Source organism: Sus scrofa, chromosome 13 (genome assembly GCF_000003025.6).
Source record: "Sus scrofa isolate TJ Tabasco breed Duroc chromosome 13, Sscrofa11.1, whole genome shotgun sequence".
NCBI lineage: Eukaryota > Metazoa > Chordata > Mammalia > Artiodactyla > Suidae > Sus > Sus scrofa.
In genome coordinates this window covers 6439179-6465664 of record NC_010455.5, presented here as the reverse complement: position 1 = coordinate 6465664, position 26486 = coordinate 6439179, and the positions used below count along the sequence as shown (strand labels likewise).

Sequence of the window (26486 nt, the reverse complement as noted above, 5' to 3'; positions counted from 1 at the left end):
AAAACATCCATGTGCTGCTTGCAAGAGATTCACTTCGGAGCTAAAGACACAAACAGACTGAAAGTGAAATGGTGGAAAAAGATATTCCATGCAAATGGAAAAGGAAAGAATGCTAGGGTAGCAATATTTGTATCAGACAAACAGACTTTCAATCAAAGACTTACAAAAGACAAAGGGCATTACATAATTTTAAAGGAGTTAATCTGACAAGAAGATATAGCATTTATAAAACATCTATGCACCCAACATAAGAGTATCTAAATATATAAAGCAAATATTAACAGAAATAAAGGAAGAAATTGACAGTAATATTCAAGTAGTAGGGTACTTTAATATTCTATCAATGGATTGATCATGCAGACAGGATCAAAAAGGAAACACTGGCCTTAAACAACACATTGGGCCTAATGCAATTAATACATAATACAGAACATTCCATCCAAAAGCAGCCATTTTTTTAAGTATACATGGAACATTCTCCAGGATGGATCACATGCTAGACCACAAAACATCTCCATAAATTTCAGAAGACTGAAATCATACTAAGCAACTTTCCTGACCACAATAGTTTGAAACTAAAAATCAACTACAAGAAGAAAACTAGAAAAAACAAATTAAAAAACATGTAAAGACTAAATAACATGCTAATAAACAATCAATGGGTCAATTAAGAAATCAAAGAAGAAATAAAAAAAATACCTGAGAAAAATGAAAACAGAAAAACAACTTTCCAAGTTCTTTATGATTCAGCAAAAGAAGTTCTAAGAGGGAAGTTTATAGCAATACAGGCCTACATCAAAAAAAAAAAAAAAAAAAAAAAAGAAAAATCTCCAATAAACAACCTAATGCACTTTTAAAGAAACTAGAAAAAGAAAGAATAAGTAAAGCCCAAAGTTAGTAGAAGAAAGAAAATAATAATAAAAAAAAAGAGTGGAAATAAAAAATGAAATGGAAACTGAAAAAAACAGAAAAGATCAATGAAACTAAGACTTGGTTCTTTGAAAAGATAAACAAAATTGATAAGCTCTTAAGCTCTTATTAGCAAGACTCATGAAGGAAGAAAGAGTCCAAATAAATAAAATCTGAAATGAAGGAGGAGAAATTACAACTGATATCACAGAAATACTAATGATCATAAGAAAATACTGTTAAATTATATTCCGATAAATAAAATAATCTAGATACACGGATAAATTCCTAGAAACATATAGTTCTGCAAGACTGAATCAGGAATAAATAGAAAATCTAAATAGGCTTATTATTAGTAATAAAATTGAATCAATTAACAAAAAACTCACATAAAAGCCTAGATCCAGATGGCTTCACAGGTGAATCCTATCAAACACTTGAAGATTTAACACCATCTTTCTCAAATTGTTCCAACAAATTGAAAAGATTTTACTTCCAAAATTATTCTACAAGGCCAGCATTTTGTTAGTACCAAATCCAGACAAAGAAAACGTGCAAAAATTGTAGCCCAATATCCCTGATGAACACAGATGCAAGGATACTAAACAAAGTATCAGTAAACCAAATTCAATAATACATTAAAAAGATCAAACACTATGATCAAGTGGGATTCACTCCAGGGATGCAGGAATGGTTCAATATCTTGAAATCAACAGTGCGAACCAACACATTAACAAAGCAAAGAAAAAAATTGACAAAATTGTATAGGCATTTTATGATAAAACTCTTGAAACAAATGGGTATAGAAGGAATGCACCTCAACATAATGAAGGCCATATATGACAACCCCACAGCTAACATACTCAATGGTGAAAAGCTGAAAGATGTTCCTCTAAAATAAAAAACAAGAATGCCCACTCTCATCTCTTTTATTCAACATGGTATTGGAAGTCCCAGCTACTGCAGTTAGGCAAGAAAAAGAAAAAATCATCCAAACAAAAGAGGAAGAAGTAAAACTGTCACGATTTATAGATAACATGATACAATATATAGAAAACCTCCAGAAATTATTAGAACTAGTAAATGAATTCAGTAAAGTTGTAGGATACAGAACTAATATATTGAAATATACTGTATTTCTACACAATAATAACTACTAGAAAGAGAAATAAAGCAATCCCATTTATAATTGCATCAAAAATAATAAAATTTTTAGGAATAAATTTAGCCAAGGAGGTAAAAAAACCTGTATTCTGAAAACTCTAAGACATGTAAGAAAGAAATTGAAGATGACCCAAATAGAAAATTATACTGTGTTCATGGATTGGTAGAATAAATATTGTTAAAACATTCATACTACCTAAAGCAATCTGCAGATTCAATGCAATCCCTGTCAGAATACCAATGGCATTTTTCATAAAATTAGAACAAATAATTCCAGAATTTTTATGGAACCTCAAAAGACCCCAAATAACCAAAGCAATCTTTAGAAAGAACAAAGTTGGAGGTATCAGGCTCCCAGACTTGAAACTATGCCACAAAGTGAGTAATCAAAGAGTATGGTACCGGTACAAAAACAGACACAAAAATCAATGGACTGGAATAAAGAGCTTAGAAATAAACCCACCTCCTATGGTCAATTAATCTATGACAAAGGAGGAAAGACTATTCAATAGTGGATAGTTTCTTTAATAAATGGTGTTGGGAAAACTGATCAGCTACATGCAAAGGAATGAAACTGGAGCACTTTCTTGCAACAAATAAAAAAATAAACTCAAAATGGACTAAAGATTTAAATGTAAGACTTGAAAGCATAAGATTCCTAGAAGAAAACACAGGCAGTAACTTATTTGACATCAGTCTTAGCAATATTTTTTGGCTATGTCTCTTCAGGTAAAAAGGAAACAAAACCGAAAATACACAAGTGAGACTATATCATACTAAGAAGCTTTTACAGAGCAAAGGAAAATACCAAAAACAAAACAAAACAAAAAACCAAAAAGGCAACCTGCTGAATGGGATATGTATTTGTACACTATATACCTAATAAAAGATCGATACAAAATATATCAAGAACTCATGCAGCTCAATATCGAAAAAACCCCAGCCCAATTTAAAAATGGGCAGGGGACCTAAATACACATTTTTCAAAAAAAGACATGTAGATGCCCAACAGACACGTGAAAACATGCTCAATACCATTAATCATCAGAGAAACACAAATAAAAACCACAATATCACCTTACACCTATAAGAATGCTATCATCAAAAAGACAGCACATAACAAATGTTGTGAGGACGTGGAGAAAAGGGAACACGTACACTGCCGTTGGAAATGTAAATTAGTGTAGTCACTACAGAAAACATTATGGAAGTTCCTAAAACAATTTAAAACAGAAGTAACATATGATTCAATAATCCACTACTGAGTATTTATCTGAAGAAAATGAAAACACTAATCTGAAAAGATGTATGTATCTCTGTGTTCGCTGCAGCACTACTTAATATAACCAAGACATGGAAACAATCCTAGTGTCCATCGACAGAGAAATGGATGAAGATGTGATGTTTCTATATACACAATGGAATATTATTCAGCCATAAAGTAATAAAATCTTGACATTTGTAACAGCATGGATGAACCTGGAAGATACTATGCTAAGTGAAATATGCTGGAGAAAAACATGTACCATATGATTTCACTCATATATGGAATCTAAAAAATAAAACAAAAAAGACAAAACAAAATGGAAACAGACTATTAGATACAGAGAACAAACTGGTGATGTCCAAAGGACAGAGGGTTTTTTTGGTGGGGGGGGCAAACAAAATAGATGAAGGGCATTAAGAGGTACAAAATTCCAGCTACAAAATAAATCACAGGGATGTAACATACACATAAAGGACATATAGTTGATAATATTATAACAACTTCGTGTGGTGCCAAATGGTAACTGGATTTATTGTAGTGATTATTTTACAATACCTAAAAATATTGAGTCATCCTAATGTAATATATTTTGATAATTATAACTCAATTCAAGGAAAAGGAACAGAGGCAAGCAGGACCATTCTATCACTTATCATTCATGGTCAAAGGGATATGCCTCAGCATCACACACACACACACACACACACACACACACACACACAAAACCTCCACAGGCTGGTGAGAGCAAATTTGAATCTTCCATTAGTATGAAACTTCGACATTTAATTATGTTTAACGTATACATGTACTTTAATGCATATGACCATTCTGGAATGTTTTCCATTAATTATGCCTATAAATATGCTTCTTCACTTGAGAGTCAAGACTCTGGAGTGTTCAGTTTTATTACTACACTATTGAAGCGTAGTGCTTGGTGTGTAAAGCGAGTGTGTGTTTTGGGGGAATTGCGGTATTGTGATGAATGTTGACGTTCTGAGCATCTATGAGTCAGCCCCTTAAACCACACAGGTAACGTCAATATGTCAAAAGTAGGAGTTCCCGTCGTGGCGCAGTGGTTAACGAGTCCGACTAGGAACCATGAGGTTGCGGGTTCGGTCCCTGCCCTTGCTCAGTGGGTTAACGATCCGGCGTTGCCGTGAGCTGTGGTGTAGGTTGCAGACGCGGCTCGGATCCCGCGTTGCTGTGGCTCTGGCGTAGGCTGGTGGCTACAGCTCTGATTAGACCCTAGCCTGGAACCTCATATGCCGCGGGAGCGGCCCAAGAAATAGCAAAAAGACAAAAAAAAAAAAAAAAAAAAAAAAAGTAAAGAGAAGTTGCTGAAAGTGGGTGCTCCTCACAGGCTCCTTATCTCTTTTCAGGAACATTCTCTGAACTCTAGTGTGATCTCTTATGTTATAGTGGAGATGGGGGTTCAAAGACTTTCACCTAGAGGTCACTGACCTTCAGGAATTCAGGGAGATATCTTTTCCTTTACTAAAGAGGTGAGGTGACTGAAGGAGGAGATTATTTTTTTAATTGCTGATCAGATTATATGAAAATAATGGAAAATTGAGAAAAAAATGAGGTAACCAACATACTTAAAATTTTAATGGGTTTCTTTCTAATAAACCAAAAAAAAAAAAAAATGGACAGAAGACCTGAATAGACATTTCTCCAAGGGAAATACACAGATGGGCACGAAAAAGACCCAACATCATTAATTATTAGAGAAAGGCAAATCAAAACTACAATGAGGTATCACCTCACACCAATCGGAATGGCCATCATCAAAAAGTCTATGAACAATAAATGTTGAAGAGGGCGTGGAGAAAAGAGAATGTTGGTGGGAATGTAACCTGGTGCATCCACTATGGAAAACAGTACTGAGGTTTCTTTAAAAACGAAATCTATCATATGATCCAGCAAGCCCTCTCCTGGCATATATATACAGACAAAACCATAATTCAAAAAGATACGTGCACCCCAATGCTCATAGCAGCACTATTTACAATAGTCAAGATAGGAAAGCTACCTAAATGTCAAGAAACAGGTGAATGGATTAAAATGGAATATTACTCTGCCGTAAAAGAGAATGGAAGAATGCCATTTGCAGCAACGTGGATGGACCTAGAGATTATCATAATAAATTAAGTAAGTGAGATAAAGACAAATATATGAGATCACTTATATGTGGAATCTTAAAAAAATGATACAAATGAACCTAATAACAAACGTAGACAGACTCACAGACACAGAAAACAAACTGTGGTCACCAAAAGGGAAGCAGGGGGGAGGGATAAATTAGGAATTTGGGATGAACAGATTCACACTACTATATATAAGATAGATAATCCATAAGGATCTGTATAGCACAGGGAACTATATTCAGGATCTTGTAATAACCTATAATGGAAAAGAATCCGAAAAAGGATATATAAGGATATATACGAATCAATTTGCTGTGTACCTGAAGCACAGGAAATCAAGTATAACTAAATTTTAAAAATGACAAAAATTTAATAAGTTCCATGTTTGAATACCTAGTCAGGTAAACCAGAGAATTTACAGCCTGTTTTCAACAACCATTGCCACTGCGGCTCCATAGCCACACCACCAAGTCAGTGTCCACCATGAGCAAACACAGAAGATATTTACATGGAGCCATGGCAATATCGGATCTGTAGGGTGTTAGCACTGTTAATTTTTTGACAATAAATATTTCAGATACTCTTCCATCACTATTTATTTATTTCAAGTTCAAAATTCTTATGTTAAGGCAAGCTAAATTTCACAACTAACAACAGATGAGTCTGTGCTAATATCAGTTTTATAGGGTTTATCATGAGAAGCTGTGAAGCAAATTTTTAACCATCTTTATAGACAGAAATAGCTAAACTAATCTATTTCAATACTGGGGTTTATCCAGATGATATAAATAAAGGCAAACATAGAAAATATACTGAGTGCATAAAAGGCATAATTAGCATGAGGTCACAAAAGTGCTAGCTAGCCTTTTCACAAACTTAGAAAATACTTTACACTTTTAAATTACTTTTTCTGTGAGAACTGGATGAACTGCCATTCTAAAGGTACATAATTTATCACAGTTCTAGAGTCATATCTTACTGCTATAGGTTTACATTTTGGCTATTTCTTTTCTTTTCTCTTTTTATTTTTTCTTTTTAGGGCCACACCAGTGGCATATGGAAGTTCTCAGGCTAGGGGTCAAATTGGAGCTGTAGCTGTCGGCCTACACCACAGCCACACAATGCTGGAACTGAGCCATGTCTGCAACCCACACTGCAGCTCACAGTAATGCCGGATCCTTAATCCACTAAGTAAAGCCAGGAATCAAACCCACATCCTCATGGATACTAGTTAGGTTCATTACTGCTGAGCCAAAACAGGAATTCCTGGCTATTCCTTAAAGTAGGTTTTGGGTCTTTATTTCAAAATGGGTCGATGATCAATCTTCTCATCACTCATATATTCTGGTAACACTCTCTGTCACTTGAAAGTTTATCAGCTACTTGGGATAAAAGGTGATATCCAGGAGTTCCCTAGTGGCTCAGTGGATTAAGGATCCAGCACTTTCAGTACTGTGGCTCTGGTTACTCCTATGGTGCAGGTTCGATTCCTGGCCTGGGAATCTCTTCATGCTGCAAGTGCAGCCCCCCAAAAGAGATGATATGCAGAACGCAAAATTAGAAAGATGCAAGGCATTCAAAGAGAGAGAGTTAAGCTAATGTATCAGAAACAATGGGGAATTTGGAGATGAAGGGAGAGAAAGGAGAGAGGAGAGGAGAGAGGTGGGAGCAATAACAAAGGGCTGAGCACCACGGCAGAGCGCCACGGGAGTTTTAAAAATAAGGATATATTAGTGAAGTTACCTTGATGATGTCTGCACTTCTAATATGCAAATGTCCCTCCTTCTAGAACCTACTGACCAAACTTTCACAAAGGCTTCAACCCACTAGGAACCCTGTGTGATTCAATATTTTTGTTTCTGTATACATGGATATTAAGGAAAGAGGCTGGGTTCCAAATTGGCCTGACATCAGAGTCCAATTGCAAAGCAGAAAGTAGAAATCCATAACCACAGGTTACCATTAGCACATAAGCTCCCCCAAGTCAGAGTATTCTTAGAAACAGCCCAAGACCTTTCCCCCAGGGTATGAAATTATGGGTAAGGGTAGTCCCAATTTACCTAAATTTTGGAAAGCATAACATCCCATAATCTTAGATAGGTAGGTAAGTAGAAGTTTTCAGTGATAGAAGATTAGGAAATACAAAACAATAAAGATTTCAGAGGTAAGCACCAGTTTCTATTTGCCCTGAAAAATGGAGCTTAGGGAGCCCTCTGTAAAGAAGCAATACTTTTGGTTCCAGCCATAATGAAATAACCTATATTGAACAAATTCTCCAATAAAAGTAATTATAAAGCTGGGAGAATACACAAAATAACCGTTTGAAAGCACCGGAGAGCAAGCAATTCAGGTCAGACTTAAAGAGCTGTGATCCCCAGGAAAAGGGAAGTATGTGAGAACCACATTTTTATTCAGATATTTTCCTGAGGGAATCTGCTATTTTGTTGTGAGCTAGAATAGAGGAGAAGGGAAAGGAACAGTCTCACTGGAGGAGGAAGTTCAGGTATACAAAACACCTGGGGAGTTCCTGTCGTGGCGCAATGGTTAACGAATCCGACTAGGAACCATGAGGTTGCGGGTTCGGTCCCTGCCCTTGCTCAGTGGGTTAACGATCCGGCGTTGCCGTGAGCTGTGGTGTAGGTTGCAGACACGGCTCGGATCCTGCGTTGCTGTGGCTCTGGCGTAGGCCAGTGGCTACAGCTGCGATTAGACCCCTAGCCTGGGAACCTCCATATGCCGTGGAAGTGGCCCAAAGAAATAGCAAAAAGACAATAATAATAATAATAATAATAATAATAATAATAATAAAAACACCTGGGATTTGAGGAGTAAATCCCAGAGAGGAGGGAACCACAGCCATGTGGCCCTTGAGCCTGAAGCACGAGCCAACTCCTAACCTGAGCATGCACAGAGCAGAGCTCCAAGAAACCATATGATTTCAGCAGCCACGTGTTGCTGAGGAGATGGAAGTTGGAGATAAAGGCCCGCCAAATAGGAGGAAGCTTGGTGAACATCCAAGGATTTTTAGCTGAGATCCCCCAAAAAATTATGTCTGAGGAGTGAGGGCTACACTGTCAGAGTAAGGTCAAAACTGAAACAGAACAGCCTAACAAAGCCTAAGAGGAATCATGGACAGGATGAAAGTGATTTGCTGGAACTCTATCTAAATGTCAAAAGAATATAACCTGGAGTTCCCGTCGTGGCACAGTGGTTAATGAATCCGACTAGGAACCATGAGGTTGCGGGTTCGGTCCCTGCCCTTGCTCAGTGGGTTAACGATCTGGCGTTGCCGTGAGCTGTGGTGTAGGTTGCAGACACGGCTCGGATCCCGCGTTGCTGTGGCTCTGGCGTAGGCCGGTGGCTACAGCTCCGATTCAACCCCTAGCCTGGGAACCTCCATATGCCGCAGGAAGCGGCCCAAGAAATAGCAACAACAACAACAACAACAATAACAACAACAAAAGACAAAAAAAAAAAAAAAAAAAAAGAATATAACCTGATTTGGAGAAAAATAATATGAACATGTTTGCACAAGCAATATCTATATTTAAACAAAATCATGACATCTGCTAAAAAGGGGACCAAATGAACCAAAAAAATAAAAATAAAAAAAGGAGAGAGAAATAACAGACAATGAACGTAGTTCTCTAGGCCATTCAGATTTTGGAATTTTAAAATTACTATGATTGATGTTCCAGCAAATAAAAAAAGAGGATAAAAAATGGATTAAAGGTAAGGATCCTTAAAAGCAATCAAATAACAAGAAAGTAGGGGTTGAGGTCCAGTATTTTCCATTTGTCCATGCTGAGGAATGTTAGCTATTTCTCTTTCTTCATTTCTTTTTGCCTTTTTGGTTGCTTCTACCCCCAACTCACCTCTACTCTTTAAAAAGAGTTGTCACATTAGACTGTCATGGAGAGCACAAAGACACCTATGGTCATAAAATCTGATTTATTGAAAGGGCAGACAAGAAAAATGTATTTCCGAAGAAGAGACAACAAAATAGTATAGTGAGCAGATATTAAAATGACAGACCACAGTGCCCAAACTCTGTCCCTGCCACCTACAAGTTTGCGTGATCACACACACATTACTTAACCATTCTGCATTTGCTTTCTGTTCTGTAAAACCTAGCTAACACTTACCTTCAACAGTCATTGTATGTACTAAATGAGATGTTTCACATCGACAGAGTGCTTAGCACAAATAGGTCCATGATAAATATTGATACCTCCTTTGCTGTTTGCTATCATCAACAGAGAAAGGCACACATTAAAAACTGGTAATCTTTAACTTCAGAAAGGGAGACCATCTAAGTATTGACTGTCATTTGATATCCTCAGCTATAATGAAGAAATACACAATTTGGTTTCTTTTTTTACTTTCCAAGTGGAGAGAGAATATTGATGATGAACAAAATGTCTGCACAATATGAGTTACTAAAAAAAAAAAAAAAAATAGCTTTGCTTACTTAAACTCCTAGGGAAAAAACTGAGTATAACAAGTATCTGGGACAAAGCTCACAGCAGCAGATCAAGGCTTCTGTTGATACAGAATGCCATGCATACATGCTCTGGCTTGCCTTTTAACAATCATTCCTATTAAATCATTTGTCTGTCTGACACATCTAATGAAGTCAGGTTCGTGAGCGGCTTAATCACAGGATGCAGTTTGGTACATATTTTGACAGGAAAGCTGTTTGTAAACTGAACCATGCAGCAAATGTATAATTTCATAAAATGTTCATTATGCTTTCAGGGTGACAATCTTTGGCTTGAATCCCTTCATGCATATTTAGACATTTTAAGATAGACTGTTTGGAGCATTGCTTAACAACTACAACAAAAAGATCTTCGTAAGCAAAAGGCGTGTCAGGCAAGTGGAGCAGTGAACAATTACACACACAGAGCAAACTCTGAACTATATACTCTAGAATTCTTTAAGTTCTGGAGGAGTCACCCATCTCTGGCTAAATATTAGACATCACTACATTTGATCCTGGTTAAAATGGATCAAATTCATTGAAAATAAGCAAGGAAAAAAACCCTGAATTAAGAGAAGTCATCTGTAAATAATATTTGACTAGCATGTCGATAACGCCCTTGGTATGACTTCTAGCTAATTATCTAATTGCTTGATGAGTGACTGAAGAGTCATACCTTATCAGTTCAGAGACTCTTTGAAGTGAGGTCACGACATGTGTCTCTCCCATTACAAAGGATCTCCAGGCCCCCCTGGGTTTAGGTCTCAGCACTAATTAGAAGGGAGACTTACATCACTTTCGTGACCTTCTCGAAGGTTGTAAGTGAGGTCATGCTGAATGTCTTCCACAAATTTGTGAGCGTATTCTGGGTAAAGGTCCAGGACTTCAAAGAGCCCTTTGAGGATGATGCACTGGAGGTCACAGTAGGTTAGCGCCTTCACATCCGCATTTGTCTTGATCACTTGGTCCTTAATTGATAGATTGGCTCCAATTAGGTCCCCTTTCCCTTGAAACAGTGAGAAAAAGAGATGTGTTGCTTTAAAGAAAAGTAAGCTTGGGACTGGCATCTTCATCTGATTTGTAGCCTTCATTTCTCTGAAATTACACTGAAAGAGAAGAGGAATCTTTGTCTGGGGCAGGGTTTCTCAACCTCAGCAGTGTTGTATTTGGGGCCCTATAAACCTTTGTTGTGGAGGTGGGGCGGGGCGGTCACTCTGTACAAGGTAGAATGTTCAGGAGCATCTCATGTGCCACAGAGGTGACAACCACAAATATCTGTAGGCATTGCCAAATGTCACTTGGCAGGTAAAACTGTCCCCAGTTGAGAAAACTGGTCTCAAGAATAAAGCCTAGGAGACCTAGAATTAGGAATTATAGGTCGGAGACTGGGCTCAGACAGGTCCTTCACAGGATTCGGGGTAAATGACTTTAGATAATCTCAACTGTGAGATTTTTAGTCCCAGTTACTTTAACCATTCCAGGGAAATAACAATGGCTCAGTTTTTCCGACTGTTAAAAAAAAGCGCTCTGAGTTAAGACCATCAAGAGGTGTAGCAATCATACCGATTTCCAGCACTTTGGACAAGAGCATAAGCATCGCCATCAGCTTCCTAATATATTCAGGTTGTTTTATTTATCTCTGAACAGGTCTACAAGACCAGAAGGTGGGGTGGAGGAGGAAAGTTAAAAGGTAGAGGTAACTGTTGGACATTATGGACAATGAAGCCTACTATATAAAAATGTAAAACACAAGTCATAGGTTTAATGCTCTGTGACAGTGTAAAAAATCCCATTTTCTCCAGCAAAAAAGAAAGTGAATAAATAAAAACCATGAGCTCTTTGCTTGGGCCCCTGGGAGGAGAAAGGGTCTAATACGACTTTACATTCTCTGTGCCCTACCCCAGAGCCAGTACCTCTGCCCATCAGTCTTAGGCTGAAATTCACCTGCGGGTACTAGATTACTCCCTTGACTTTGCTAATTATGTATTATTGGGCATTGACTTGAATCTTTAAAAATCTCAAAATGGATTTGAATCACTTTAATTTAGTAGGAAGGTAAGCATAACCATAAGGGCTAATAAGAAAAAATGATTACAGCTTCAGTTTTATTTGAGACAGAGCCATTAATTCACTCAGCATTCATGTGAGAACTCTGAAATAAAATCCATTTAATTCTCAGACACACTTAGGATAAAAGCTGAAGTAATATGGCCAAGTTCATACAGGATGCTATCACTGGATTCAAGGCTACACCTTAGGAGTTTCTGCTTTGTCTTTGATTTGTCCTCAAATATCATCATGCCTGAGCTTTAACTTTTTTTTTTTTTTACAGCTGCTTTGTTCCATTTCATATGAAACCAACACCCAACAATTGATCAACCCCAAACCACTAAGTAAATACCTTTCAAATGTTATGAAACAAACTGTCCCCATTCATCCTTCATTCAATTATTTTTTGAACTTCTAAATTTTTGGTTTTTATGGAGTCCAGAATTTCTGGAAGCAAAGTATCTGGCATGCAGCAGGATTCAATAAAAGTCTGTTGTATTGAATTTGACAGTAAAAGGAGACATGCCAAATTAACCATGAATACCTGAGATATTCATAAATATCTGTGGCAGATTAAAAACTTTTAAAACTTTGAAGTGTTTCTAGGTGTTTGTTTTTGAATTAAACTGAATTTAAACCTTAAAATGGAGCCTATTTGGTGGAAGAAAAAAAAAAAAGACCAAAATCTCTGTTTATAGATACTAAGAGAATAAACAACCACATGGTGCTGAAGAATTTGTCTGATTTATGTTATCACTAATACTACTAAACTTGTACATTTTTTTCCTTGCATGTTTTGTTAGAAATCTAAATTGCTGATCAAAAAATTCAATGATGGGTACCGATGCAGGATGTAAATACAGCCAGGATGCCTTGAATCCAGCAAATTTTCAAATTTTGTATATGTGAGGGAATTGATCATGAGGCACCATATTGCCATGTTGAGCATTCACATTTTCTGTTAAGCAACTGGTCTTTGGAATAACTTTAGGTCATCAAACTTTCATACCTTGGATGGCCACAGTATGGGGATTTCAGCCACAATGACCCCAGCTATAAAAACAGCACCAGCATCTTGTTAAATGTGGCACCCTAGAAAGAATTCCAGTTTATTTATTTATTCAATGAACATTTATGGAGTACTGACAGGGGCACCTGGCCTTGTATTCAGCAGGGCAAACAACATGGTTCTCACTCTCACTTATTTTAAGTTTTGTGGATTACTCATTGTCTAGATTGAGAACAGATCTAAGTTAGTTTCTTTCATTCGTCTTTCTTTCTTCCTTCCTTCCTTTCATTTTTAAGTCTTTTTAAAAATTAGAGTATAGCTGATTTACAGAGTTGTGTCAATTTCTGCTGTGGTCATAACTCGATACAGCAGAAATTGACACAGCTCTGTATATGTGTACACACACACACACACACACACATTCTTTTTCTCATACTGATCTTTCATCATGTTCTATCTCAAGAGATTGGATATAGTTTTATGTGCTGCACAGTAGGACCTCATTCCTTATCCATCCTAAATGTAGTACTTTGCATCTACCAATCCCAAACTTCCCATCCATCCCACTTCCTCTCCCCTCCCCCTTGGCAACCGCAATCTATTCTCTATGTCCATGTGTCTGTTTCTGTTTTGTAGATAGGTTCATTTGTGCCATATTTTAGATTCCACATATAAGTGATATCACATGGTATTTGTCTTTCTTTCTCTGACTTAATTCCACTGGGTTTCAGTATCCTTATTTTTAAAAGAGGAGGTATCTATGGTCCTTTATAACTGCTACTACTCAGAATTCTGTCACTGATATTTACTAATAAGTTACTCTATTATTGGGGAAAAAATAGTTGATAGGATGCATCTGCAAACCATCCTGGGTAGAGCTATAACTTATGTTTAATTATAATTAAACAGACAAATGCCATCTGTGAAGAGTGCATTTATCAGTGTTCTTTCATTTTCTTTTAAACCACAGTGAAGAAATTGGTGGGAAAACACACTTACTGGGACATGAAATGGAGGTGTATAGGCAAACACTTTCTATATCTGTAAAAAAATTCCTGCCTTTATGTCAACTGCCTCCCCAGGCATCATACGAAGAAACACCTTCATGTATTGATTGGACAACAGAACTGCTTAAATAAATTACAGCTTGACACCTGTTTTGTAATATTATTTCCCTGTGACATTATGTATTAATTCATTTTGTTGGCAGATTGAACATATATTAAATATCTACAGATCAACAGTGAGGCCATGCTGTGCTTAAGTTTATCAGAATGAGTATCGATTTAAGTAGAATCCATAAGATAGTATCACCTTAGGGAAAGTAAAATAGTCAATCTCCATTGAAATAATGTTAACCATAGAGAGAAAATATTAATAATTTATTATCTTTGTTTGGGTTTTGTCCCCAAACCACATAAGCATCTTTATAATGGCCATGTGCATTTAAGTCACTTTTGAGAGGAATACAGTAGCAGCAAAGATGTGAAACATTAATTATGAGAATCTCAATTTATGGAGAAAATTGTGGCCAGATCAAAAGACAATAAAGTCTTCTTCCTGTTAACAGAATTTTTCTTTAAAATAAGAAAATCCAATGGAATTGTACATTACAAAGAGTATTTATATAGAAGCCATCCAATATGTAACTACTGTGTAACATCATGGATGATGCATTCATATTCCATTCCTAGAATTTATTTTTAATTTTAATTTATTTTTAATTTTAATTTATTTTTAATTTTTGGTTGTGCCCAAGGCATGTGGAAATTTCCCAGACCAGAGACTGGACCTAAGCCACATCAGTGACAACATCAAATCCTTAACTGCTAGGCCACCAGAGAACTCCTTCCATTCCTAGAATTGTTGCTAGTTGCCAAATTTGAAAATTCACTATAAATTATGAATTTTATATGGGAAAAATGCATATTGTATACATTTTAAATGGTGCATTACTCAGCCATAAAAAGGAATGAAATAATTCCATTTGTAGCAACATGGATGGACCTAGAAATGATCATACGAAGTGAAGTAAGCCAGACAAAGACAAACATCATATGGTATCACTCATATGTGGAATCTAAAAAAGTGATGCAAATGAACTTACATACAAAACAGAAATACACCCACAGACATAGAAAACAAACTTATGATTACCAAAGGGTAAGGTTGTGGGGGAGTTTAGTATTAACATATACACACTAGTATGTATAAAGTAGATAACTAACTAGGATCTACTGTATAGCACAGGGAACTCTACTCAATATTTTGTAATAACTTGTAAGGGAAAAGAATCTGAAAAAAATTGAAATATATGTATGTATATGTATGTATGTATAACTGAATCGTTTTGCTGTATACCTGAAATTCAGCATTGTACAGCAACTATACGTCAATTAATCCAAAAATGGTGGATTAATTTGCTTACATGTATATAAAACCATAAGTTAATGGAAAGATAACTATATGTCCTTTTCAAAGAAGGCTATATCCACTGACAGGCTCTACAACTTATAGTGTACTAAGGAAACCCACAGAAACATATTTTATGATTAAAGCTAAGTTTTTGAAGCAAATTTAAAAATAACTGTTACTTTTAATTTAGAATAAAAATGATAGACTGACTGGCCTTTAACCTTACAGAAGTGAGAAGTCAGCGGGGGGAAAAAAACCTCCTTTGAAAAACAAATACCTACAAAGCCTCAATCTCACACTGATAATGAGCCAGCCACGCGGATGATAAACACACTCTTTTAATTGCTATTCCATGCCTTCCTATTAAGGAGAAAAACATAAGGGGGTGAATTAAGAATTGACCCCAAACTTCGGAAGGCAAGCTCCACCTTTCCTCTGATAAGTGGTAAACTAAAGTCCATGAGAAGGGACGCACTGGAAAGCACATTGGTGTTTTACCCTTGGCTTGGCCCCATCTCTGCACCTCTAATTGAGGATAATCACAGTATCTCAGTAGAGTTGCAGTATCTGAACTGGATAATAGACATCAAACACCCAGCCCATAATAGGGATTCAATAAATGTTAATTCTCTTCTCTCTTCCCAAATATAACCTGACTTGGAGTTCTTGTTGTGACTCAGGGGTAATGAACCCGACTAGTACCCTTGAGGATGTAGGTTCAATCCCTGGTCTTGCTCAGTGAGTTAAGGATCTGGCGTTGCCATGAGCTGTGGAGTAGGTCACAGACACAGCTTGGATCTGGCTTTGCTGTGGCTGTGGTGTAGGCTAGAAGATGCAGCTCTGATTCGACCCCAAGCCTGGGAACTTCCATGTGCCATGGGTACAGCCGTTAAAAAAAAAAAAAAAAAAAAAAAGGCAAAATAAGTAAATAAATAAATGCTGAAAATTCGGTGATTTCAGGCTTATGATGATCATATGGAATAACAGGGATTGTTTAGAGTTAGAAAGAGGATTGGATACAGAGTCTGAAGACCTAGGTTAGCTTTGACTTTGGAAAAATAAGAAAATAACCCTCTTATCTGTCTCTTTGTGTGATAAAACGTTAAGTCCCCACATGTGAAGATATTTTGTAAAGGATTAAGTTGTTCACACATATTAGGTTCTTAAATATGAAAATAAGGATGGATATGTGGGAGTTCCTATCATGGCTCAGTGGTTAATGAGCCTGACTAGGATCCATGAGGACTTGTGTTCAATCCCTGGCCTTGCTCAGTGGGTTAAGGATCTGGTGTTGCCATGAGCTGTGGTGTAGGCTGGCATCTACAGCTCCAATCTAACCCCCAGCCTGGGAACCTCCATATGCTGTGGGTGCGGCTCTCAAAAGACAGAAGACAAAAAAAAAAAAAAAAAAAAAAAAAAAAGACTGGATATGTGAATATATGTAACTGAATCACTTTGTTGTACTGCAGAAATTATCATAACATTGTAAATCAACTATACTTCAATAAAACTTTAAAAAATGAAAAAAAGAAAAGATAATACAGGAAAAGTGCTACACTAGCCTCTTTTTACTAACACAAATTCTAAACATTGGTGTACTGCACTGTGTTCAAAATACATAGATTAGATCAGGACCTGATTCATTCATAAGCCCTCAGAAATATTAGTTGAATAAATAAACAGACAAACAAATGAAAATGATTTTTAAAAGAGGTACACATAAAACTGTAGATAGGAATTTTTCTATATTAACCCTGCATGTCATCTTTTGTCAGCTGCCCTTCACATTTCAATGAACACCAACGATGTTAACATTTGGAGTCAGTTTTGTGGTACAAAATCTTCACAAACTGTCCAACGAGTTTTCTTTGAGGAAGTTAAAAAAGCCTATAGCCACTTTGAGGTTAACAATTGCTATAAGAGCTTATTCTTAATATGTAATCATTTTGTGCTATTTCTAGCACAGATAAAACTTAATTTTCAATGTTCTGCTCTGAATTGATTCTCAGAAAAATACAGAAATGCCCTCTCAAGACTGACTAATTATTTCACCAAGAGGTAGTCTATATCATAATTTATAATCTGGCTTTAGGAATCAGAAAGAATTGTGTTCATTCTCTTGCTCTGTTGTTTGGGACAAATTAAGTTAACCAAGATACTACTTATTCACATGTCAAATGGGAGTAATATTTACACCAGTGGCTTTTTAACAAGAATCAAAACGTGTGTTGGATGTTTACACTTAGCACCATGTAAACGCAACATGTGTCATAACAATTAATAATAATAATAATAATTTGTCAAATTTAACCCATATGAAGAACAATCCTGAATCCACATATTCATCCACAATTGTCCTTTTCACAATCACAGTTTTTCCCCTATTTCATCTCTTTAATTTATGCTCCAGAGCAAAATTTCATGAAACTTTTCAACTCAGACCTACCAAGAATCGCCAGCACCATGCTGTCTTTGAGAACTTCCATAGAGCCTGAGCATACAAAATAAATGGCCTGCAAAGCATCTCCTTGACGCAGCAGATACTCCCCTGGAGCACAGAAAGAGGTTTTGATGTGTAGAGACAGAGACCTGAGGCAGCCCCGGCTGGCACACTCAAAAAGGGACAATTGTAAGATTTCCTTGTTCAGGTGCATAGTGATGTCAGAACGAAGCTCATCTGGAAAGTCCTTCAAAAGCTGTCAAAGAAGAGGAAAGAGGGAATCAAGCTGGGGTAAGTACTGTGTAACTGATTTACTGTAAGACATCAGGGACTTTTCCCCACTGTTTGATCAACCAGAGTACAAAGTAGAAATATATATATCCTGGAGAGATTTTTTTCAGTGACTCTGACCCTAGTTATGTGTTGCTGAATAATCTACTGTTACGAAGTCTGGAGAAACAGAATAAATGAAGAAGAGACTCGAAATGAAACATAGAGTTCCTTGTGTCTTGCTTCTCACAAAGACACCTACTCAGGACAGAAGGTAAGGAATTTGGACCCTGCAGTGTGTCCTCTGCTGTCATGATCATCTGAAGAGAGGAAAAAACAAATAATCACTTAAAAATATTCATTACTGGTTTCACTGGGGGATTGGTAGAATGGTTGCTTGATTTATAGGATACCTTTGCTACAGTGGTGGTCTAAGGGGTTTGTGGAAGTCCAAAGATAATATGTCTGCTGAAAAAACATATTTTTTTTTACTTTGTTAATTTTAAAGGTAAATATTAACTTGATTAATCTCATATTCCATGATTACACCATGCAACTGTCATAAGAATTGGTTCTTTAAAGAGGGTCAATGTGAATGAAAATGTCTATTCTGATTGACCAAAGTAGCAAGTTACTGTAAAACACTGGCCAATCCAATGAGGCATCATGAAACATAAGCCAGTACAGATGAAAGGAGATGTACTAGGGTCATGAGGCCTTAAAGAATAAAGATATGTAGAAGTTGATAGGTGTGTTCTTCATTTTTGAGACCTGCATGAGAGCACCTTGCTTTTATCTTAGAATATGTGCTTTCTGCATGTAAACATAAACATGAGAGATGAACATTACCTCATTTGAATCTATTCCATTGTTGACTGACCAGGTTGTTTGGAAGTATTCAAGCATCCTCTGCTTGAGCTGCTGGGGCAGGTGATGGACACGTATGAAGTCCTTCAGATCCTTAGTTCTAGTGTGATAGAGGGACCATCTGGAATACATCCTCTGTATGATCGCTGTCACATTTCCAAACACCAGGGCATGCATCAAGGCTGGAGAAAAGAGCATAGCATATAGCGGGAGATAAACAGGATGGAGGGGCTCCCTCCCTGAGTATAAATGTACTGTCTATACATCCTGAATCAGCAGAGTATGTGTAGGCGGCCATGTTGACACAGCTATTTTGACACAGGCATTGGGTGCAGCCACTTTGCCACAGAGTGCATCATGACATAGTCCTTTCAATTCAGTATGGCTCCATCAGTGTAAAAATACTCAATAATTTGAAAAATAGACTCCTTTGACCTACATTTAACCTGTTAGCTGCCATTCTGGCTGTGACAAACTTTTATTTTGCCCTCTACTCACATCTATATTATTTTCATAGTTGGATATAGGTATGGTTTTAAGAATTTCATAATATAAGCAATCATGTTATGGTTTTGTAGTTACTTTTATAATAACAAACACATTTAAAAACTAAGTCTATAACCCATAAAGAACGGACTTGTGCTTGTCAAAGGGGAGAGGGGAAGGAATGGGATGGATGGGGAGTTTGGGGTTAGTAGATGCAAACCATTACATTTAGAATGGATAAGGAATGGGGTCCTACTGTACAACACAGGGAACTCTATACAATCTCTTGGGATAGACCATGATGGAAGATAATATAAGAAAGGGAATGTATATATATGTATGACTGGGTCGCTTCACTACATGGCAGAAATTGGCACATTGTAAATCAACTATACTCTAATTTTTAAAAGTAAAAAAACAATCCCAAGTCTATAATAAAAACCTGTTTAGCCTTTATGAGAATGAGTCTCTTCCCCAAAGCCATCATTTAAAGTTAGTTTTAGAATATTAGATGTGACATGTTTGCATTAATGAAAGTACTGAAAAAGGTGTTAGAAATGTAATTGAGCATTTCTTGGGCAATCTGGAGACAAGAATTTTTTTTTTTTCCTGCTTTTTAGGGCTGCATTCGTGGCATGTAGAGATTCCCAGGTAAGGGGTGGAATCAAAGCTACAGCTGCTGGCCTATGCCACAGTCACAGCACCACAGGATCTGAGCTGTGTCCGTGACCCACACCACAGCTCACAGCAACTCCAGATCCTTAACCCACTGAGTGAGCAAGGGATTGAACCCAAATCCTCATGGATCCTAGTCAGGTTGGTTAACTGCTGCTGACCCACGAAGGGAACTCCTGGAGACAAGAGTAACATGATCGCAATGCCCAACACCACACCTTTACAGTCATTTTAATATTAAGGGAGTTGTCAGAGAATCTGAGACCATTCAAGAAACAAAGAATTCACAGAGAACACCAGGTTTTCTGCTTGGAGTTATCGCTGCCCCGAGAGGAGCCTTGTGGTACATGGATATGTGATTCCTGTTTCCATGGTGTTTCTTGGTCAGCTAGGATTTAATCCTCACTTCCTTAACGAATCTTCCCCTCCCGAAAGCACCACCAGAGTGTAATGAGAGAGAAGCCTTTGTTCACCGGAATTCCAGGGTGGATGGGAGCTGGGGCTGGGGCTGGGTTTTTTCCTAGAAAAACACAGAGTGAGCAGATGGAATGGACTTCACTTCCCAGGAGTAGCCCGCTGCGGGGGAGCAGTCGGGTATCTCGAAATCGGAAAAGGTGCGAGGATTTTGCACTAAACTCTGCACATTTGTCAGACGACAGGAATGGCCTAGCGGACACCAGCAGGTAGCAGGAGAAGGCATTGAAACCACCTGGGTTTGTGAAACTGGGAAAGAGAAAGAGCTAACAAAGTGCCCACAGGCAGATTTACGAGGCAGACCAACTCCTGTGATGTTCAGATTTTTAGCCTTGCTCTCATTTCTGGAATGGGATTGGCAAGTAGGTGAGAAGTTCAGGGGTTGAGTGAAATCACTGGTTTTAGCAGTTTGGGGTTAAAAAAAAAAATGAAACATTTAGAAGTTTTTCTATTAAGATCTATCAAAACACCTCTGTGCCCAAATCTCAATGTTCAAGGAACTATGTTAAAAATTTCTTAGCATCTGAATACATTAGTAAAAATGTGTCAACCTATTATGACACCCTCCTTCTTGAATATTTCAAGGCAGCCCCACTTCAAATTCTTTTTTCCCTTACATTTACCAGAAATTATTAACCACTGTCATACATTAGATTGACTTCAATCTAATTTAATACAGAAATTAGAATTCTTTATCAGGTTATACATTATCATTTCTCTATGGAAAATATGGTTACCATGCCAATAAAGTCACCCCATAATAACAAGGAAGGTCTCAAGATTTTGGGAAAGTTACTAGAATAGGGTTAAATTTAGGGTCTATATACAGGAGGCAATATAATGTTTCAGAGGAAATACGAGACTTTAGAATCAGACCCTACTGAATTTTAAAATCCTGTTTTTACCGCTTCTTAATTATAAACCAGGTGAGCTAAGTAATTCCTGTGCACAGACTCAATTCCCTTATATGTAAATGGGCAATATAGTACCTTACTTGTGGGGTTATTTTAGGATTTAAAGAGTTAATATATTTGAAAAATTTCTAGTATATGTGTGAAAAGAGTGAACACTCAATTTATGTTAACTTTTTCCATGAAAGTGGAAAGTGTTATGAATTTTAAGGATGCTCAGTGCTGTAAAATTAGGGGGAAACCCAGATTTAAGGATTTCCAGCAACCTCTTAAATAACTGAGTTTGTGGATATAGCTTCCTTTTTTTTTTTTTCTCATTTCTTTTCCTGTGGTTGATTTCTAATTTCATGCCATTGTGGTCAGAGAAGATACTTGAAATAATTTCTATGCTCCTAAATTTGTTGAGGTTAGCTTTTGTGCCCCAATATGTGATTGATCCTTGAGTATGTTCCATGTGCACTTGAGAAGAATGTGTGTTCTGATTTTTTTTGGATGTAATGTCCTGAAAATGTCAGTTAAGTCTAACTTTTCTACTGTGTCATTTAGGATCTCTCTTGCTTTATTGATTTTCTGTCTAGAGGATCTGTCCATTGATGTGAGTGGGGTGTTAAAGTCTTCTACTATGATTGTATTCCCATCGATTTCTCCTTTTATGTCTGTTAGTATTTGTTGGAGGTATCTGGGTGCTCCTATATTAGGGGCATATATATATATTGACGATTGTAATATCCTCTTCTTGAATGGATCCTTTAACCATTAAATAGTGTGCTTTGTCTTTCTTGATGGCCTTCGTTTTAAAGTCTATTTTGTCTGATATGAGTATTGCAACCTACTTTCCTGTTTGGTCCATTAGCATGAAACATCTTTTCTCATTTTCAATCTATAAGTGTCCTTTGCCCTAAGGTGAGTCTCCGTAGGCAGCAGATTGAAGGTTTTTGCTTTTTTATCCAATCAGCCCCTCTGTGTCTTTTGATTGGAGCATCGGGTCCATTGACATTTAAGGTGATTATTGATAGACGTTTATTTATTGCCATTTTAAACCTTGTTTTCCAGTTGATTCTATGTTTCTCTTTTCTTTTTTGGTTGGATGGTTTCTATTTATTTTATGTTTGGGTACGTTTCTTTTCAGTTTTTATGAATGTAATGTTTGGTTTTGATTTGTGGTTGCCCTGTTTTTTAAGTAGGTTAACCCCTTCCTATATCTGCTTGCTTTAGCCTGATAGTCATATAGGCTCAAACACATCATTAAAATCAATAATCTATTTTTTCTTACTTCTTTTGCCCACATTGTATGATTTTGATATTATTTTTTAACATCTTCATGTTTAGATCTGTATCTTGGCTTATTTAAGTGACTGCTTTCCAATTGTAGTTTTCTCCATCCTAGTTCTTCCTCTTTTTTTTTAATTTAGAGAAGCCCTTTTAGTATTTCTTTTAGAATGGGTTTTGTATTGCTGCACTCTTTTAGCTTTTGTTTGTTGGAGAAACTCTTTATTTCCCTTTCTATTTTATATGATATTCTTGCTGAATAGAGTATTCTAGGTTGCAGATTTTTTCCCTTTCAGCACTTTAAATATATCTCGCCACTCCCTTCTGGCCTATAGTGTTTCTGTAGAGAAATCAGCTGATAGCCTTATGAGGGTTCCCTTATAATTAACACTTTGCTTTTCTCTTGCTGCCTTTAGAATCCTCTCTTTATCTTTAACTTTTGCCATTTTTATTACAATATGTCTTGGTGTGGGCCTGTTTGGGTTCAACTTGTTTGGGGCCCTCTGGGCTTCCTGTATCTTGATATCAGTATCCTTTAGATTTGGAAAGTTTCAGCCATACTTTCTTCAAATATATTTTCAATTCCCTTTTCTTTTTTTTCTCCTTCTGGAATTCCTATTATGCATAGATTGGCCTGCTTTATATTATCCCATAGGTCTCATATTGCTTTCATGTTTTTTTCATTTGGTTTTCTGTCTGCTGTCCTGTTTGGGTGATTTCCATTATTCTATCTTCCACATCACTAATTCATTCCTCTGCATTATTCATTCTGGTCTTTATTGCCTTTAGCTCATTTTGTATCTCTGCAAATAAATGTTCTACTTTTTCTTGGCTCCTCCTTATATTTTCTAGTTCCTTTCTGAGGGAATTTGCATTACTGTTCACATCCTCTCTTTCTTCCTTCAGTAGTTTCACTATCTCCCTTTTGAACTCCAAGTCTGTCAGACTGCAGAGGTCTGTTTCACTGTTGACTGCTTTAGGTGAGTTCTCCTGTTGCTTTAACTGGGAATGGTTTCTGAGCTTCTTCATCTTGCTTGTGTTTTTCTTTTTCTGTGAATTTGGGGAAGCCAAACTGTAGTTTGGCACAGTCCGGGGCGGGCTGGCAAGCAGCTTCCTGGCTTCCCGCAGGCGGGGGAGCTGGTCAGTGGCAGATGGCAAGTGGCTTCTGGCCACACTAGGGGGTGGGGGGGTGAGCACTGCACCAGGATGCTCCGCCCTCTGTGAGCTGGGGGGCAAGCATGTCCGCTGGGGCACAAAACGTTTTCTATGGCAGCCCGCAGGCCTCTCTCCTGCAGGTCTGGACCTTCTCCAGGGTTCTCTCTGCCATGGCTTTCCACTCCCCAGCCCTTAGCGTACCACTCCCCCTGCCTGAGGCACACCACTCCCTAGCCACTTAGGCTGTCTCCACACCACCAACCTCAGCCCACTTTCAGGGACTAACCTCTAGAGACTAAGTCTCAGTGCCCAACCCCTGCCCAAGCATCTCAGTCTGTGGTGTCTGCACCAGTGGTTCAGATGATCTGTGCCTCTCTTGCTCTGCTCTTTGGCTCTTACACCTGCTGTTGTGCCTTTCTCGGCGTCTTGGAGATCCCTCCGATTTGGCTGATCTTTCCGTTAGGTGGCTTCCCAGGGTGTGGGGTCCCTTTCTCCTTAACAGCTCCCTCTCGGGAATGTTAGTCCTGTCCTGATTCCTTTTCTCTCTCTCTTTTTTTTTTCTTTTGTTCTACCCAGTTATGTCAAGAGTTTCTTGCCCTTTTTGGAGGTTTAAGTTCTTCTGCTAGCGTTCGGTTGATGTTCTGTGCGAGCTGTTTTACATGTAGATGTGTTTTTTTTTTGCTGTGTTTGTGGGAGAGGGTGAGCACGTCCTCTTAACTCTTCCACCATCTTGCCTCCCCTCTCTTTTTTTTTGGTCTTTTAGGGCTGCACTGGTGGCATATGGAGGTTCCCAGGCTAGGGGTCCAATCAGAGCTATAGCCACTGGCCTACGCCAGAGACATAGCAACACGGGATCCCAGCTGCGTCTGCGACCTACACCACAGCTCATGGCAATGCTGGATGGTTAACCCACTGAACAAGGGCAGGGAAAAAGCACTTTTACTGCTTTCAGTTGGCCTTAGCTTTGAAAAAAGATGTTATAATTGAAGAACAACTTTGCATTTTAGGACCATCAACAAGTATGTTATTTAACAAATGTTTGAGTAAATTTATAATACAATATGCTTTTAGGTACTTTTTCTCTATGGGTCTACAAACAACACTAAGACAGGCAGGGGTGATGCAGTTTTATTTCCCAACCTGTAAAATAGGGGCACTATGGCCCGGAGGTTAAATGACTTTTTTTTTTTTTTTTGTCTTTTTGGGGCCACACCAGTGGCATATGGAGGTTCCCAGGGTAGGGTTGGAATCAGATCGTAGCTGCTGGCCTATGCCACAGCCATAGCAATGCCAGATCCGAGCCCTGTCTGCAATCTGTGACCTACACCACAACTCACGGCAACACTGGATCATTAACCCACTGGGCAAGGCCAGGGATTGAACCTGCAACCTAGTCGAGTTTGTTAACTACTGAGCCATGATGGGAACTCTGGATATACTTTCTCGATGGAAACATTCGAGAAGTGCCTGCTACTTGCAAACACATGGGAAGTTCAAAAATGAAGTGTCTTCCCAATGGTTAGAAATTCCAAGAAAAACATATATTGCTTAACAGCTTGATGTTGAATGGTTATTGGTATATTCTAAATAGAGGCCCGTTCTTCTGTATGGTTTTAGAAGCACAACAGTTCTGATGCTTATATATTTTATTTGGAAGAGGCAACCTCTATGCTAAACATTCAGCAAAGAACTGACCCTACTCCAAGTCAAAGGAATTAAATGGTGATTTCAGGCTCTGTTAATATACTTATGGGTTCAGTGTTTGGAAGCCCTACCATCTGTAAAAGTCTGCAGAAATAATCTTTCATGGAGATTAAACTGAGTATAGAGAACAATTTTATTTCTTTTATTTTAACACTGGTTCCTTAATTATGTGTATGATTTTAACTTTGCTTTGCTTAATTATAATGTGTGTAAAGCACATAAAGTAAGAGAAGTAATATGTTCAGATCATTTAGCATCCTAATTGTACATTATCAATAAAATGAATTACTGGATTAATTGTAGCATTCATAAGTGTTGTTGGAAAGTACTAGTCTATGTCTGAGTCACCATAATTTCAAAGTCTCATTTCAGCATAGGAAAATACTTCTAATTTAAGTAGTTAAAAAATAAAACCCTAGCTCTCATAGTTTTTCAGTTTCCAAAGTTATTATTGCCTCCCTGTCACCGGTTATCACTTTCACATTGGCAAAGAACGTGTTTAAGTGTCAGGCCAAATCAGTCCATCTGTTATGAAAGTTTTGACTCAAGAGCTTCCATATCCAGGTCAGTCTGAAAATTATCATTCACTTTTCCTTTAATGCCTAGCAAATTTGATGTATATAATCCTTAAAGTAGCATGCTAGGCTTGCTACTGAGTGTGTGGGAGGCTCTTTTTCTTTGTGGAAGAGTTTTGTATAGAAAGTGTTTTGTAAAATATCATCTTAATATCAGGTCTTTAGAGGAACCTCCATAATTGGGAATCCGAGAAGAAAGTAAACAGACCTCAAGTGA

The 26486-nt window shown here is 37.6% G+C and overlaps 1 protein-coding gene across 1 annotated transcript in view; it reads right to left on the bottom strand.

Moving 5' to 3' along the window:
- The window catches only part of KCNH8 (potassium voltage-gated channel subfamily H member 8), a 429124-nt gene that overhangs the window by 67841 nt on the left and 334797 nt on the right, over positions 1–26486 (bottom strand). The window contains exons 9-11 of the mRNA XM_021071363.1: positions 19003–19202; positions 17890–18139; positions 10762–10976 (exon numbers count right to left, since the gene is read on the bottom strand). Coding sequence (XP_020927022.1) covers positions 10762–10976; positions 17890–18139; positions 19003–19202 — 665 coding nt within the window. The remainder of the gene's footprint in view (positions 1–10761; positions 10977–17889; positions 18140–19002; positions 19203–26486) is intronic.